At 49.7% G+C, this 14,683-nt stretch overlaps 2 protein-coding genes across 2 annotated transcripts; both read left to right on the top strand.

Moving 5' to 3' along the window:
- The first annotated feature begins 208 nt into the window (after positions 1-208).
- Positions 209-5,412, top strand: LOC119105850 (splicing factor U2AF 50 kDa subunit). Its single transcript, XM_037229405.1, has 2 exons — positions 209-331; positions 3,209-5,412. The coding sequence occupies exon 2, from the start codon at positions 3,337-3,339 to the stop codon at positions 4,642-4,644; it is 1,308 nt and encodes a 435-aa protein (XP_037085300.1). The 5' UTR covers positions 209-331; positions 3,209-3,336; the 3' UTR covers positions 4,645-5,412.
- Positions 5,413-6,296: 884 nt separating this feature from the next.
- On the top strand, positions 6,297-10,167 carry LOC119105566 (protein FAM210A). Its single transcript, XM_037229027.1, has 4 exons — positions 6,297-6,307; positions 8,712-8,960; positions 9,304-9,449; positions 9,914-10,167. Exons 1-4 carry the CDS (start codon positions 6,297-6,299, stop codon positions 10,165-10,167), a joined length of 660 nt encoding a protein of 219 aa, XP_037084922.1.
- The last annotated feature ends 4,516 nt before the right edge of the window (positions 10,168-14,683 follow it).

Below are 14,683 nucleotides of genomic sequence, written 5' to 3'. Positions count from 1 at the left end.
GAGACCCATAAATATAGGAACTACCGCCCCTTCCCCATCCACTCATGTCAAAATCCTGGATCTGCCCCTCGGCCCTCCCACAGGGTCCGCCTCTGCTCTTCACCAGAAACTGATGATGAAACAGAAAGAAATGATAGGCTTCAATGACGTCATTCAGGTCTTTGGTGTGCATCGCGTGTTTGAGAATGAACCGCTCTTCCCAGTTTCAAACCCTTGTTAAGAAGATTGTGTCGAGGTGGTGGGGCGCCGGGCCGAGGTGTGCGTAAGGTTGTCAAGCATTCAGATTTCTGCTGCACATCTTGGGCAAACTAAAGAAGGCTCTGCTGGAAAGGTAATTTTTGCAATATCCAGTTGTGATTGCGTTCATTTCGTTTGTTCCTGATGTTGTACCGATAACCTGCGTCCGTTTCACGTCTCGCGCTCGTGGCCCGTTAAGCAGAATAATGTATTAATTCAGTTTGAACCTCCTCTGTACTTTATGTCATTGGTTTGCCATAAAAACCAGCATAGAGTGTCCGTGATGAATTAGATGTAACCATGAACCTGAAGCAGTCTCCCTGTTTGCTATCAAGGACAGGTTTGCGGTCGCCGCGGCCGGGCGTTTTGAAAGGAAATATTTGCTGCTTAGTGGGAGTGGGGCCAAATCGAAATTTGAGCCATTGGGCCATAGAGCTCATGTTCCAGAGCAAGATTAAATGCACAGACCCATATATCTGGCTATAGCTTGCATGTCTGTAGGCTATTATGCACAGTCCCTGAGGATCAGACTGCAAAAATGCTTGTTTTTTATTATGTTTAGCACATCTGCCACATGGTGGCCAAAATTTTAGCACACACAGCAAAGATTCTGATGTTGACAGTGTGGTGAATAGAGCTACCAATTCCAGTGTCAAGAGCCAATATTTCAATGAATTGGGTGTGGTGGACAAATGCCTCACAAAATTACCCTTAAACATTTTTTTGCACTTAATTAAGGTGAAAGTTGAGCTTAAAAGTGTCTTGGCCTGATTTCAGTGCACACAAGCATGTTGTTGAGCACACTGATGATGTTATGTGCAGGCACAGTGGATGCACTTTCATAGGCTGGTGTAAGGGGCTGGATATCCTTTACAGTCTAGCCAGTAATTGTACATTAGCCACAAATGTTTTTCAGGGTTGCATCAGTGCAGTGTCAGTATTGTCCCAACAAAAAGTACTATTGAGATTAAGGTGTAGTTACTTAAGCTTGGAAGGAACCTGAAAGTAGAGGATTCAAGCAATCCCGACACATTCATGCATATGGTGACATGAAATCATTGCAAAAATACATGCCAAAGTTATCACAATAAGTGTGATTTCTACCTATCATCTTAAATTTTCATAATCTGAGGATGCGCCTCTTGGTGTAGTCGTGAAACAGTAAAATGGTGAAGCATCCTGGTAACAACATTGTTGACAAATTAATTTGTTACTGGACATTTTGCACACACATGCACAAAATGCTGAAGCACTTTTGATTTGATTTGGCTTGAGCTCATCTTCATCATTATTTACAGGTTTTTGAGAAAAAGAAGTTTTCACTTTCAAACTTGTCCACTGGTTGCAGCATTGGAGGACAAGGATTGAGAGATTTTTCTTGAAACATTTGCAAGGACAACCATGCTTTCACATGGCAAGCAAACCCGGGTACATAAATAAGAAATGGTCGAAGCAGTGCCTCTGCATTTTTTATGCCTGCAGATAACCTAATTTATTCCCATGTGATCTCTGTGGAGGGCAGTCATGTGCACAAGAGTGTGCGTGACCACCCTATTGCATTCCATTTCGTTGAAAAACCTGAATTATTTCTACCTGCTGACAAGCATATTGGTAACAATTTGTGTCATTCACTTATCATTAAACATTATTATGGATTTGTGATCCTGAGCCAACACTATCTCTCAGCAATTTCACAATTCAAAATGTTGGTTTGTTGTAAAAGTAATTGTGTGCTTGGCAGTTACTTTCAGTTAAAAGCAGTGATTGGTATGTAGGGCAAAGAAAGCTTTTATGTGGGCCTGCAGTATAATGTTACTTGTGGTTTTGGTATCGGTTCGAAGGACATTTTCTACTCTCATGTGCATCCTACCACATGATGCAAAAATGATATCAGTTTATTTGTTACAGATAACCCTTATAAAAGAGAAAGCTTTGGTTTTTATTTTCTGAAAATGGAGATAGTTGCCTTTGTGTATGCCCTTAGCATGCCTTACACATATTATGAACAGTCAGTATTTACATTAATATGTTTGTATTTATGTGTGTCATGCCTGTGGAAAGTGTGTTTCTTTCCTCACATAAGTTATATGTTTTCCTTGTTGTGACTTTTGGTTATTGACACATGTTTCCTTTAATCAAATATATTTTTGCTTACAAATGCTATCAGATGCTAAATATGAGAGAACAGAATGTGCTAGATGGGATGATGCCATTTTTCAAAGGGCTTGAAGCATGATGATATGATAGAAAGTATTAAGTGTGTTGCTTTGGACTGAGCATTGCATCACATTGAAGAAGAGGTAGGCAGGGCTGGTTGCTGTACTATTGGCAGTTTAATCTGTTATTCCTGGGCATGCACCAATCATAAAAGTGTGGTTTGACTCAAGCTAATGAACAGTTGGATCCAAGCTCAGGAAGTCAAGGATTTGAGGTCTCAATAGGATCTTGGTGATGACAATTTCTTTCTATTTGACAATATGGCTTTCCCAGCTGAAACCCCACATTAAGATGAAGCCTCTGTTGGGCCACTCACAAGCCACTGCCTTTTATGTGCTAGGTTGGGATACCTGTCATGTTACGGCAAGGAATTTTTAAGCTGCTTTTGTCTAATTGCTACATGCTATGGGTGTTGATAAATGCATAGTTGCCTAAGATGTATTTGGATCTTTTGAAGAATAGCTTCCTTGCCACCATTCAAGGTATGTAGGCCTTAATACTTTGGAAGTGCACAAGGCATGAGTTTGCTGTTCCTTTTTTCCAATATCCTGATCCTGTCTCCATTTCCTAGTTGAATAAAAATATACCTGCAGGGGCATCCATGAATGGCTGTGAACTACACATGACACAACAGTTCAGTATTCTTCTTGGGGTCTCCTGTGCTCGATTTGACTTGTCTGTTCGTGGCGTGCCCCAGCGCATGAGTGCACAAAGCATTGTATGCATTGCAAAGTGGTCTCAATTTGTCCTCTAGGAGCAGCAGCCACAGGCCGCGGACCCCACGGCAGTTTCAGCGCGAGCCAGGAGCCGGACAAGCCGCCACCGCGCCGCCGTCTCCGCCACCGCCTTTCAGCCTAGGTCTCAGGTCAGCAGCTGCGCACCATGGTCGGCGACGACCGAAGCCGTGACCGCGACCGCGACCGCGACCGCGACCGTGACCGCGACCGGCGCCGCTCGCGCTCGCGCGACAGGGACCGCCGGCGCCGCTCGCGCTCGCGCGACAGGCGGGACAGCAAGCGGGACCGCTCGCCGCGCGGCGACTCGCGCAGCGGCGTGATCAAGCTGACGCGGAAGACGCCGAGCAAGTACTGGGACGTGCCGCCGCCAGGGTTCGAGCACATCTCGCCGGTGCAGTACAAGGCCATGCAGGCTGCCGGTCAGATCCCCACCAACCCCATCCCGGACTCGCTCAACAGCAGCGTGACGGGCTCGACGGTGACGCGGCAGGCGCGCCGCCTCTACGTCGGCAACATCCCGTTCGGCGTCACCGAGGAGGAGATGATGGAGTTCTTCAATCAGCAGATGCACCTGAGCGGGCTGGCGCAGGCGGCCGGCAGCCCGGTGCTCGCCTGCCAGATCAACTTGGATAAGAACTTCGCCTTCCTCGAGTTCCGCTCCATCGACGAGTGCACGCAGGCGGTGGCGTTTGACGGTATCAACCTGAAGGGGCAGAGCCTGAAGATTCGGCGGCCGCACGACTACCAGCCGATGCCGGGCATCACCGACGGACCAGCGTCTTCTGTGCCGGGCGTCGTGGGCGTCATCTCCACCGTCGTGCCCGACTCGCCCAACAAGATCTTCGTCGGCGGCCTGCCCACGTACCTGACCGAGGACCAGGTGAAGGAGCTGCTTATGTCGTTCGGCCAGCTGCGCGGCTTCAACCTCGTCAAGGACTCTGGCACGGGCCTCAGCAAGGGCTTCGCCTTCTGCGAGTACGCCGACCTCTCGCTGACGGAGCAGGCGATCCAGGGCCTGAACGGCATGCAGCTGGGTGACAAGAAGTTGATCGTGCAGCGCGCCAACATCGGCAACAAGGGCTCTGGCATGATGGCACCGGTGCAGATCCAGGTGCCGGGTCTGCAGCTGACCGGCGGCGCCGGGCCCGCCACTGAGGTGCTCTGCCTGCTCAACATGGTCACGCCCGACGAGCTGCGCGACGATGAGGAGTACGAGGACATCGTCGAGGACATCAAGATGGAGTGCAACAAGTACGGCGTCGTCAAGAGCATCGAGATCCCGCGGCCCATCGACGGCGTCGAGGTGCCCGGCCTCGGCAAGGTGTTTGTTGAGTTCAACTCGGTGATGGACTGCCAGAAGGCGCAGCAGCAGCTGACAGGCCGCAAGTTCGCCAGCCGCGTCGTCGTCACGTCGTACGTCGACCCGGACCGCTACCACCGGCGCGACTTCTGAGCGGCTCGTGCTCCGGTGCCAGGGGAGTGGCGTTCGGGCGGGCGCGTGACGGCCCGGCCGGCCCGACCGGCCCGACCGCCGGCGCCTGGCGACGGCGACTGTCAGCTGCCTGTTGCCGTCGCTGGTGTCCGGTGCGGCCGGCGGGCAAATGCCGCTCGGTCGGTCAGGCTGACTGCGACGGGGATTTGGTTCGGCAGACTCACCTCACAGGAAGCGGTGTTGGCAGTCACTCAAGAAGAGTTCTGTCCACTTTGGGTGGTCTTTTAGCTAGGGCCATGCCGGCCGTGCGGAGTATGGGTGTTACCATGTCATCTGCGTTCTCGAAATGTCACGACTTCAAACGCCAGCCTGCAAGTGAGCTGCGCCATTTTGGATGGCGAGTATGATCATTGTTTCGACGCTTTTTCATTTGGTGAGCGACACGCGCTTATCCATGTAGCCCGTGTATTCCTTTGCTGCGTTCCTCCCTTTCTCGTGAGACCCTCTGCCTCTCTTGAACTTGTAAACGTCGATTATCACTCCACCTGACGCTAAAAGTTCGGACATTGTGCGATCTGGATTATGGGCCTGTGAACAGTGATGGGATTTCCTTCCACTCACCTATCCTCGCATTCAGCTGGCTTGTTAGGGCTGTCATTGCCTGTCCAAGTAAACCATGGACCTCTATCCCGTGTCTGAATTTCCCCGACGTGATCGTATCGAAAATGAAACCAGACGGCATTTCGTGATTATGTGGAGTGAAGCCAATACACATCGCCCCGAACCAGACATTTGCATCGTGCCGGGTGATCGAAATACTCGAAGTGTCGGCGCACGCTGAATATGATGACAATTTAGTCTTATCCCGTCGTTGATAGGAATTCTGCATCATACAATGTAGTAATGTATTGCAAAAAAAGACGATTGAAATCTTTCTGTTACGTGTGAATCACGACGCAGCTGGAAGTAAATGGCTGCGTTAGTTTTTATGAGATGAAATTATGAAATAGTGCTCAGGAAAAATATGCGTTCTCGTGTTTTGTCGTAATGCTAGAATGCCTTCTGCACGCAGTGGATGCATTTAGGCATAGCGGCATGCGATCTGGCTTAACACGTGATACGCGGCCGCAAGGAATTGAAGCGAAAGGCCAGCTGAAGACGAGTCTTGAGATCAGCACACGTGGTGAGTTGGCTGAGCACTCCTGCATGGTCGTCAACCGCCTTTGACCTGTGTTCGACGGCAAGTCGCCATAGCGCGTTCCTCGAGCTCTCAGTCATCACCAGACCACTGGCGGCTGGGCCCGTCCGTTCCATACCTCATTCTAGGCTTTGTCCGCGCGTGGAATGGGATCGGACGTGGGGTCGTGTTTGATTGGGGTGCTCCCTTCCAACCCGATCGGTCTCTTCCGAGGATACGCGATGCTTGCCACGATGTGTGCAGGTGCATATGGATAATAGCATTTTGGGCCAGTCAGCTGGCGAACGAGTGCTCTGCTTTCGTATGAGCAGTTCACGTGATGGTGTTGATCGGCGTCGGTGGGCACTCACTGGGTCAAGTCATACCGGGCCACAGGCTGGCTGTGGCACGACACTGCCCAGCGACAGAGGATAACAACAGGCCAGATACACAGTACTGCTACTCCAACATCGTACCGATACAATTGGCGTCAAAGATGCTTGTCAGGTAACTTCGTCTGTACTACGCCAGGCTTCACAGAAAAAAATCGCCGACAGTTTCGGTGATGTGTACTAATTAGTATTATTCATTAACGGGGCATGTGTGCGACGGACTCGACTGCATTCATGAATTTGCTCCAACCAGAATTTTGAGCTACAGCTGGATGTCGCGATATCATATGCGAACGCCACCTTTTCAGCCTTGGGCTACGCCTGAGCCGTTTCTCTGCCACCAGTGGGTGGTGTTACTCTGCTGTCAGTTTTTGACATCCGCATCTCTGTTGTAAGCGGGTGACGTGCGGTGTGTTTCTCTGTCGTTTGTGGTTGACAGCTGTGTGTCTTCTGTTAGCCTGTGGCGTCTGGCATGGTTTCGGTGATTGACGTGTGCTATTTCGTTGGTGGATGGTGTCCGGAATGTCAGCGAGTGACTTCTGTTGCAATGTTGTCAGCAGGTGACGTTTGTCCATCTGCCATCAGTGGATGACGTCTGTTTATCTGCTGTCAGTGGGCGACATTCGTTTGTCTGTGGTCAGTGAGTGACGTCTGACATGTCGTCGCGGGTATTTATTTCGGTTTTCAGCGGATGTCCGTTTCTCTGTCGTCAGCGGTTGACGTCTGTTTCTCTGTCAACGGATAATGTCTTTTTCTCTGTTGTCCGCGGATGATGTTCGTTTCTCTTCCATCAGCGGATGACGTCCGTTTCTCTGTCGTCGACGGATGACGTGTGTTTCTCTGTCGTCAGTGGGTGACGTCCGTTGTTTCTCTGTCGCCAGTGGGTGACGTCCTTTTCTCTGGTCAGCGGCCGACGTCCGTTTCTCTGTCGTCAGTGGATGATATCCGTTCTTCTGTCGTCAGCGGGTGACGTTCGTTTATCATCAGGGGTGACGTCCGTTTCTTTGTCGTCGGCGGGTGACGCCCATTTCTGTGTCGTCGGCGGGTGACGTCCGTTTCTTGGTCGTCAGCGGCTGACGTCCGTTTCTCGGTCGCCAGCGGGTGACGTCTGTCTCTCTGTCGTCAGCGGGTGGCCGGGGACGCGCCCGCCAGTGTTCACTGGACGGCCGGCACTGAGCCCTCCCATGGCCGGCCTGGCTGGCGGCGGCACGCCTGCGCGGACAGTCCTGAGGGCCGTCTGGAGCTTAGCCACCTGCAGACCAGTCACATTGCACGGTACGTGGCGCTGGTCGGACGGTTTTCGAGGCTTTTACGGTCAACTCTGGCACAGCGCGTGTCAGTGTTACCAGTGACTTCAACCAGCGTGTCTTCACGTGACATGCGACACCGCTGAGCGTGCGACAGGGTCAGCCGTACATCGGACGGGTAACATAACTCTTATACATATATATATATATATATATATATATATATATATATATATATATATATATATATATACCACATGACCCTCCAATCATTAATCGAGTAAGGCGACATTCGTGAAAAGTCGATACGGAATGAGTAAGCGTCACTAATTTTTTAGAATGACGATCGGCGTTCTTCGTCGCCTACGTATATATATATATATATATATATATATATATATATATATATATATATATATATATATATATATATATATTGCGTGATGGCCGATGGCCGCAAGACTTTGATGTGCTTTTATGCTATCCGTCACTCGATGCTGTTCATATTCTTAGGGTTTGTTGTAAAATGAGCATGGCTTGATAAATTCATAGTTTCATTCGGTCTCTTTCCAAATTCAATTCAAATCATTTTGGTCGTGAAATAGTGGCTTGTACCTTCGACAAGACAGCTTGATAACTTCTTATTTTCATTCGTTTTCTTTCCAGATTCAACAAAAGCCATTTTGTTCGTGAAATTATGTATTGCACATTCAACTAGGATCCCTCTCGCGCTCGCGGCATGCTACCCACTGAATTGATGCAGTCCTCTGGCAGCGTAGAAACCATTTTTCTGGTGGATGTGGTTTCTGTAGGAATCGGCAGGGGCTGGTGTTCCTAAGCGCAATTATGCTGCGCAAACGCTCGTACTCTGTTGAAACCAGTTTTATTAGATTGCAAACCTTGTCCTTGTTTTTATCGTCAGATGTATTTTGTCGTGATGTCGACGCGCAATGGATACATTTTGCGGCGCTGATTGAACTGGACGACCAGAAATGTGACCATTTCGGAGCGGGCCGCGCTTCGTTGGCCGTGGTCAACTTGCTCTGATATGCGGCAGCTTCCTGTGCTGCCCCTTGTGGAGCCCATGAGTGAAACGATTACTCCGTTTTTAGGGAAAAACTCTTCTCGCGCCTGCCTCTGGCGGTTGACAACTGCAAACAGCGCATTGCCGCTGGCTGCGTGCGACACCGGCGCAGTACAGCGGCAGCCTAGTAGATCAGTAGTTAGTTTCGCTGCCGCAAGATGGCTCTTGCATCACGCACCGGCCTGCAGCGCGCTTGTGCGCCGGCGCGAGGAAGTGTGGAGCATCGCCAGCGCCTCGCAGCGGCCGTTCGTCACAACTGCCAGTGGATGGCTTCGCAAAACCGGCAGCGTGCCCGTCAAAGAAGACGATAAGGAGGAGAAGCCGAGCATATTCAAACGGTTCAAGCAGATGTACAAGGACTACTGGTATGTGCTGGTGCCCGTGCATCTGGTGACGTCGGCGGTGTGGTACGGCAGCTTCTACTACGCATCAAAGAGGTGAGAGGGCGCCTGATGTTACCATCACCCGTGCTCTGATAATCCGGGCGTCGTCACCGAAAGCGTCTCCGCTTTTGTGATGTGACAGGTGCTGCGTCGGAGGGCGCGGATGGCGCTCCCCCATAAACCAGAGATCTGATAAATGGTAAAGTTGCTCCGTTATCATGTGGGAGGGATAATCTTATAGGCGTGGTGGTCCTAACATTACTTTTTGGTCGTTACAAAACACTCATGTTTGATCGGTCTCTGCCGCTGTATAAAAAGCCTCTCCCAAAGACACGTTCCTCCCACGCCTGCCGTCCATCCGACCCCTGTCTGACCCCAGCATGACCCTGCCCGGCAGCGGTATCGATGTGGCGGGTCTGCTTGAGTCATGGGGCTTCAGCGAGACCATCACGGACAAGCTGCGCCACTCGTCCGCCGGCCACCTGGCCGTCGCGTACGCCCTCTACAAGATCGCCACGCCTGCCCGCTACACCGTCACCCTCGGTAGGCCGCCCTCTCCGTCCGGAGCGGGGCGGGGGCGCCTGGCGGCCGCCCGCCGTTCGGGTGACCCACCAGCTTTCCATTGCTTTCTCTCCACGCCATTGCGTGATGAGAAAGTGGACGTCAGTTCTGCCCCAGACTAAAATTTGTATGTGCCAAAAGATGGTTGAAAGTGACTAGGTATTAAAAGATGCTTATTCCGAGATTTGCGCTCGTGCTGACTTTTTCAGTCACCTTTCAGATAACTCATGGTCAACCTCACCTATTAGTGGTGCTGCTTGTGTTACCGTCAACTGTCAACTCAACAAATTTAACAGGCATTGTGGGATCTGGGGTATGCGCTTCTGATCTCATTTAAACCCCCACTTCTGGTGTTCGTGGCAAGAGAAGAGTCACTCTCAGGCCGTTCTACAAGTACGCCAGCCAAACAGCGTTCAACAGGTACTAGTTACAGTTTTCTCTGACAGGTGGCACCACGTACTCCATCAAGTTCCTGAGCGAGCGTGGTTACATCCAGCCGATGCCGTCCCGCAAGGACCTGAAGGAATTATACGACGACCGGCGCGAGGAGCTGAGAGACCGCATCGGCGAGCGACGTCGAGAATGGCGCGAAAAGTTCCAGAAACAACGCAGGGAGTGGCACGAGAAGTACCACAAACAACGCAAAGAATGGCGCGAAAGGTACCAAGAGGGCCGCAAGGGCGGCTGGCGCAAGAAGTGAGCGCACGTCCCGTGATCGCTTTTGGCGCCATCTGCTTATGTGATGATTGTTTGTCTGCTTCTGTCTCAGCAGGAGACTGTATTCCTGTAAGGTCAGACTGCCGTCAGTTTTGTCTGGGACCGGCTGGCGCCGATAAGGCCCGTTTATTGGGCTGCGCCTCCGCTGCCACGCGGCGCCCTGTGCCAGTCACTTAGTGATATCGCCGGCTGCAAGATCGCACTGTTAATTATTTTCTCGAACGTGATCATTCGCCGGCTAGCGGCCTGTGACTGACGTTTGCTACGCCACGGGGGGCCGTTTTTTATAGCGCTACGTGCGCTGGGACGGGGGTGGGCTGTGCTGGCGCGGCGGCCTCGGGCGGCTGGCTACGCGCTCTTCTCGCCGTGTCGCGGTCGCCGCAATACACGGGTCGGCCCTGTGCGGGTCCCGTCTTCGGAGCCAGTCTGTGTTTCGGCGGCGCCGCCCGAGCAGCCGCGTGCGCCGACAGGTGGCGCCGCGCTCCGGCCTGGCAGGCCCGCCGCCGGCCGAGGCCCGTGACGTCACCCAGGCCAATTCTGACGTCACGCCGGCTAATTCTGACATTGGATTTTGACGTCGGCGGTGCGGGGCCCGGCTAGACCGGATGTGATCGCCGATGAGACTGGGCCGGCCCTGGAACGGTCAGGAGCCCCCGCCGCCAGCCCCTGGCCTCGGGCGGGCCGCAGTCCCCCGGACCCGTTCCCTGCCTCACACCCCGCCACTCCACTGGCCTTCGATCGTTGTGATCTGTGTCAATGTTTGGCTTTCCGACGCGTCTCACTTGGCTGTCGGGGAGGGCCTCCTCCATCTCGGTCGTCTGTCGTAAGACTGCCTCGTCCACTTTGCCGCACATGTTGTGCATCACTGATCTGGGCTGGCTCCGTCCCACATACGCCAATGGCATGACTGCATACTTCGTCGGGTGATCGATTGTGTTGGAGTCTTCCTGTACATTGCATCGGGCGATAAACAAGATCTCAGCTCGGCGGAGAAACAGATATGAGTGTTCCAAAGACGGGCCGGCATTCTTCCGGCAGCATGTGATACACGCTTACATGCACAAGGAAGGGCTCGGATACGTATGGGAAGGGGTCGCTTGAGGTTGACGGGTCTGCTCTTACAACAGTCTGTCAGCGGTCTGTTTTGCGCTGACCGTGGTTCAGGCACAACACGTGATAAACGTTCAGGTAGCCATGTGCTTTGTGTAAATGCTTTGGTGCGTGATGGGTTGCGGAAACGTAGTCATTATGAAGGTTTGTTGTGTCACTAACTGGCTTTATTTTGGAGCCAGTCAGTATTAGTCGTATGCTTTTTCATGCAAGTTACTGAAAAAGGTGGGTGATGTCGGGTGTTGTAATGTGCACAAAAAAAGGTACATGGTACCCGTTGTTCAATAGCAGATTCCGTGTCGAACTGATAACGTCTGCCCGGGTCATTCTTCACTGCGTCATCTAAATTGAGGTGAGTTCCAAACTGTGTCATCTGGGTAAAATCATGGACCCATTCTATGTCCAGAACTGATATATGAAAGCGCCGTAGTTGGTATTGTGTATCTCCCTAGCGCTCGGTCGTGCAGCCGCAGTGACACATCGATTTAGCGTGACCTTTGACACGTTAGATCACATAGGTGAGCCCCGTTTTCAAATATTTTATCCCGTTATGACAAGGAGAAGTTTGATATTACAATGTAACAAACGGCGCTGGATGAGGGCCATCAAACTGCCGTAGGAAGCGGGCAATGGGGCTGAAGCTGATGTTCGTGAAATTGACGATTTATTGCAGCGACTATATCGCAAGAACGTAAAAAATGACGTTTATTTTGCAACATCATGTGACCTTCGAGATCAAAGAGCGGTGAATTCCATGCCGCCCAAACGTTTCTATGTGATTTCAAATGTTTAGGCATAGGAATGTTCACCATAGCAAGGAACAGCGTCCATTCAAAAATCCTGATAACTCGGTATCACCTTTCAAGGTAAACTTTGGACTCAAAGCACGGGCAGCTCCACATCACCAACTAGTTATCGGTGTATTTCAGCTCTTCGAGCATCATAACATTCATCAGCGAGAGAATTAATTGAATTATATATAATAATAACTATATATAATATGAAATAAACCCTGTCCATCGGTCAGGATCCCTAACCTCCCGGGGTCACCCTTCAAGGTCAAAGTCAGGCTTAAATGGTGGGGAGCATTTACCGAGCGATTTCAGCTTTTTAGATATCAGCATGCTTACCAGCGCAATAACTAGCCTCCGTCGAAAAATCCTTACCTTTCAAAGCCTCCTTCATGGTCAAATTCAGCCTGAAACAAACGGGAAACTCCATATTATCCAAAAATGCCGACTGGTTCAATATTCTGAGGTATCAAAATCATCAGTGGCGTATCAACCAGCACTGGTAAAAAATCCTGACATGTCATGGTCACCCTTCAGGTTAAATTCAAGCTTAATGGAGGGAACTTCCATAAACGAGAAACTACCCGCCAAAGTCAATTTTTGAACAAGCAGAATAGCTACCAGCGCAAGAAGTAGCCTCCATAAAAAATCCTGACCACTAGGTCATCCTTCTAGGTCAAGTTCAGGCTCACATTGCCGATATCATCAAAAATTACCGGGTGATTTCAACTTTTCAAACACCAGAATATTCTTGAGCGCAACAACCAGGGTCCGTCAAAAGTCCTTAAACTACAGGTCACCTGTCAAGGTCAAAATGACGCTCAAAGAATGGGGAACCCCATACCACTTAAGAGCTACTGGCCGATTTCCGATTTTTAAGCATCAGAGAAATCACTACCGCATGGACTAGTGTCCGCCAAAGAATCCTGACCTCTCAAGGTCACCCTTGGAGGTCAAATTCAGGTTTAGCTGGCGGGGAGTTGCACACATCACCAAAGAATTTGCTGGCCCATTTGAACTTTTCAAGTACCACAATATTAACAGCGCAAGAACTGGCGTCCGTCGAAAACTTTTGGCTCTTCAATGTTACCCTCAATGCAAAATTCAAATTCGCAGGATGGGGAACTCCATATCACAAAAAGGAATGATCAGAATAATTACTAGCGCATGGACTAGCGCCCGTTTAAACGCTCGGTATTTCAAGGTCACTGATCAAGGTCAAAGTCATGATCAAAGGTCATGATGAAGGTCAAGGTCATGTCGGGAACTTTATACCGGCAGGAAATTACCGGTGGATTATATCTAAAAAAAACGACAGAATATTCGCCAGCTCAAAAACAGCGTCCAGCAAACAATCCTGAACAATCAAGATCACCCCTCAAGATCAATTCAGTCTCGAATGATTGGGAACTCGCTATCACCAAAAACTAACCCGAAGATATCGGATTTGTACGTACCAGAAAAATCGCGAACGCGTGAGCTAGCATCCGTCAAAAAATCCTGATTTCTTACTGGCGTGACCGACGCGCATTGCTCTGGTGATATGAAGTGCCCGATCATTTAAGCATCAATTTGACTTTGAAAGATGGTATTCAGAGAAACATTTTTGGAAGACTCTAGCTCATGCGTTAACCATGGTTTGATGCTTAAAAATCCGAAATTGGCTGGTAAATTGTTAGCTACATGAACTTCTCCCTCCTGCGAGCCTGAAATTTACCCGAAAGAATGACCTTGAAAGGTCGGAACATTTTGATACAAGCTGCTCCTTTGCTGATGGATATTCTGATGGGTTGAAAAGTTAAAATTGGCCAGTAATTTGTTGGTGATGTTGAGTTCTTCATCATTCGAGCCTAAATTTAATATTCAAGGGCTGTCTTGAAAGGTCAAGTTTTTTTGACGGATGCCACTTCTTTTGCTGGTGAATATTCGTTTGTTTGAAAACCTTAAATCGGTTATCTTTTTTTTTTGGTGGTAGGGAGTTTCCGGTTATATGAGCCTAGATTTGACCTTGAAAGTGGTCTTGAACGGTAATTTTTTTACCGATTCTAGTTCTTGAACTGGTTGATATTTTGATGATTGAGAAATTGGAATCACTCATTCTGACGATGGACCATCTAATGCGTTTCCAGTGAAATCGTATTTCACATACGATTTTCTGACGCATCTGACGCATTTCAATGAAATTGGAACTCGTCGCTAAATAATTCGTTGAATATATCGTCCACTCAACGGACATTTGAAGGTGTGCGAAGCCAGATCATAAAAGGCCAAATATGGAAAAAGTATTCATTTTTCATATTAACTGGAGTTAACCGTGGTATATCTGACTTACCGCATTGCATGTAATCGCACAACCATGCTATACGATGTACGAAGTTTTCGCTGGAAATTTTAAGAAATTTTCAGATTTTTTTTGGAACGTACGTTTAGCGGCGAACACAAGTTATCCAACAACGGAACACCGGATGTCGTGGATGCTAACTTGATAATTAGGTTATTGAATCAAAGCCAGCACAGACGTTCCTGGAATGTTCACAAAAAGGTGCAAAGACTGCAAAATGACACGACAATTATTTCAGGAAGACCTAAGCGAGGCCC

This window comes from Pollicipes pollicipes, unplaced genomic scaffold (assembly GCF_011947565.3).
Source record: "Pollicipes pollicipes isolate AB1234 unplaced genomic scaffold, Ppol_2.1 Scaffold_6138;HRSCAF=7277_pilon_pilon_pilon, whole genome shotgun sequence".
Taxonomy (NCBI): domain Eukaryota; kingdom Metazoa; phylum Arthropoda; class Thecostraca; order Pollicipedomorpha; family Pollicipedidae; genus Pollicipes; species Pollicipes pollicipes.
This window is presented reverse-complemented; position numbering and strand designations above follow the sequence as displayed.

Coding starts and splice junctions, on each gene's coding strand:
- LOC119105850 (XM_037229405.1), top strand. CDS start 3,337: ATGGTCGGCGACGACCGAAGCCGTGACCGCGACCGCGACCGCGACCGC.
- LOC119105566 (XM_037229027.1), top strand. Junction 8,961..9,303: donor TTCTACTACGCATCAAAGAG/GTGAGAGGGCGC, acceptor CCTGCCCGGCAG/CGGTATCGATGTGGCGGGTC. Junction 9,450..9,913: donor CCGCTACACCGTCACCCTCG/GTAGGCCGCCCT, acceptor TTTCTCTGACAG/GTGGCACCACGTACTCCATC.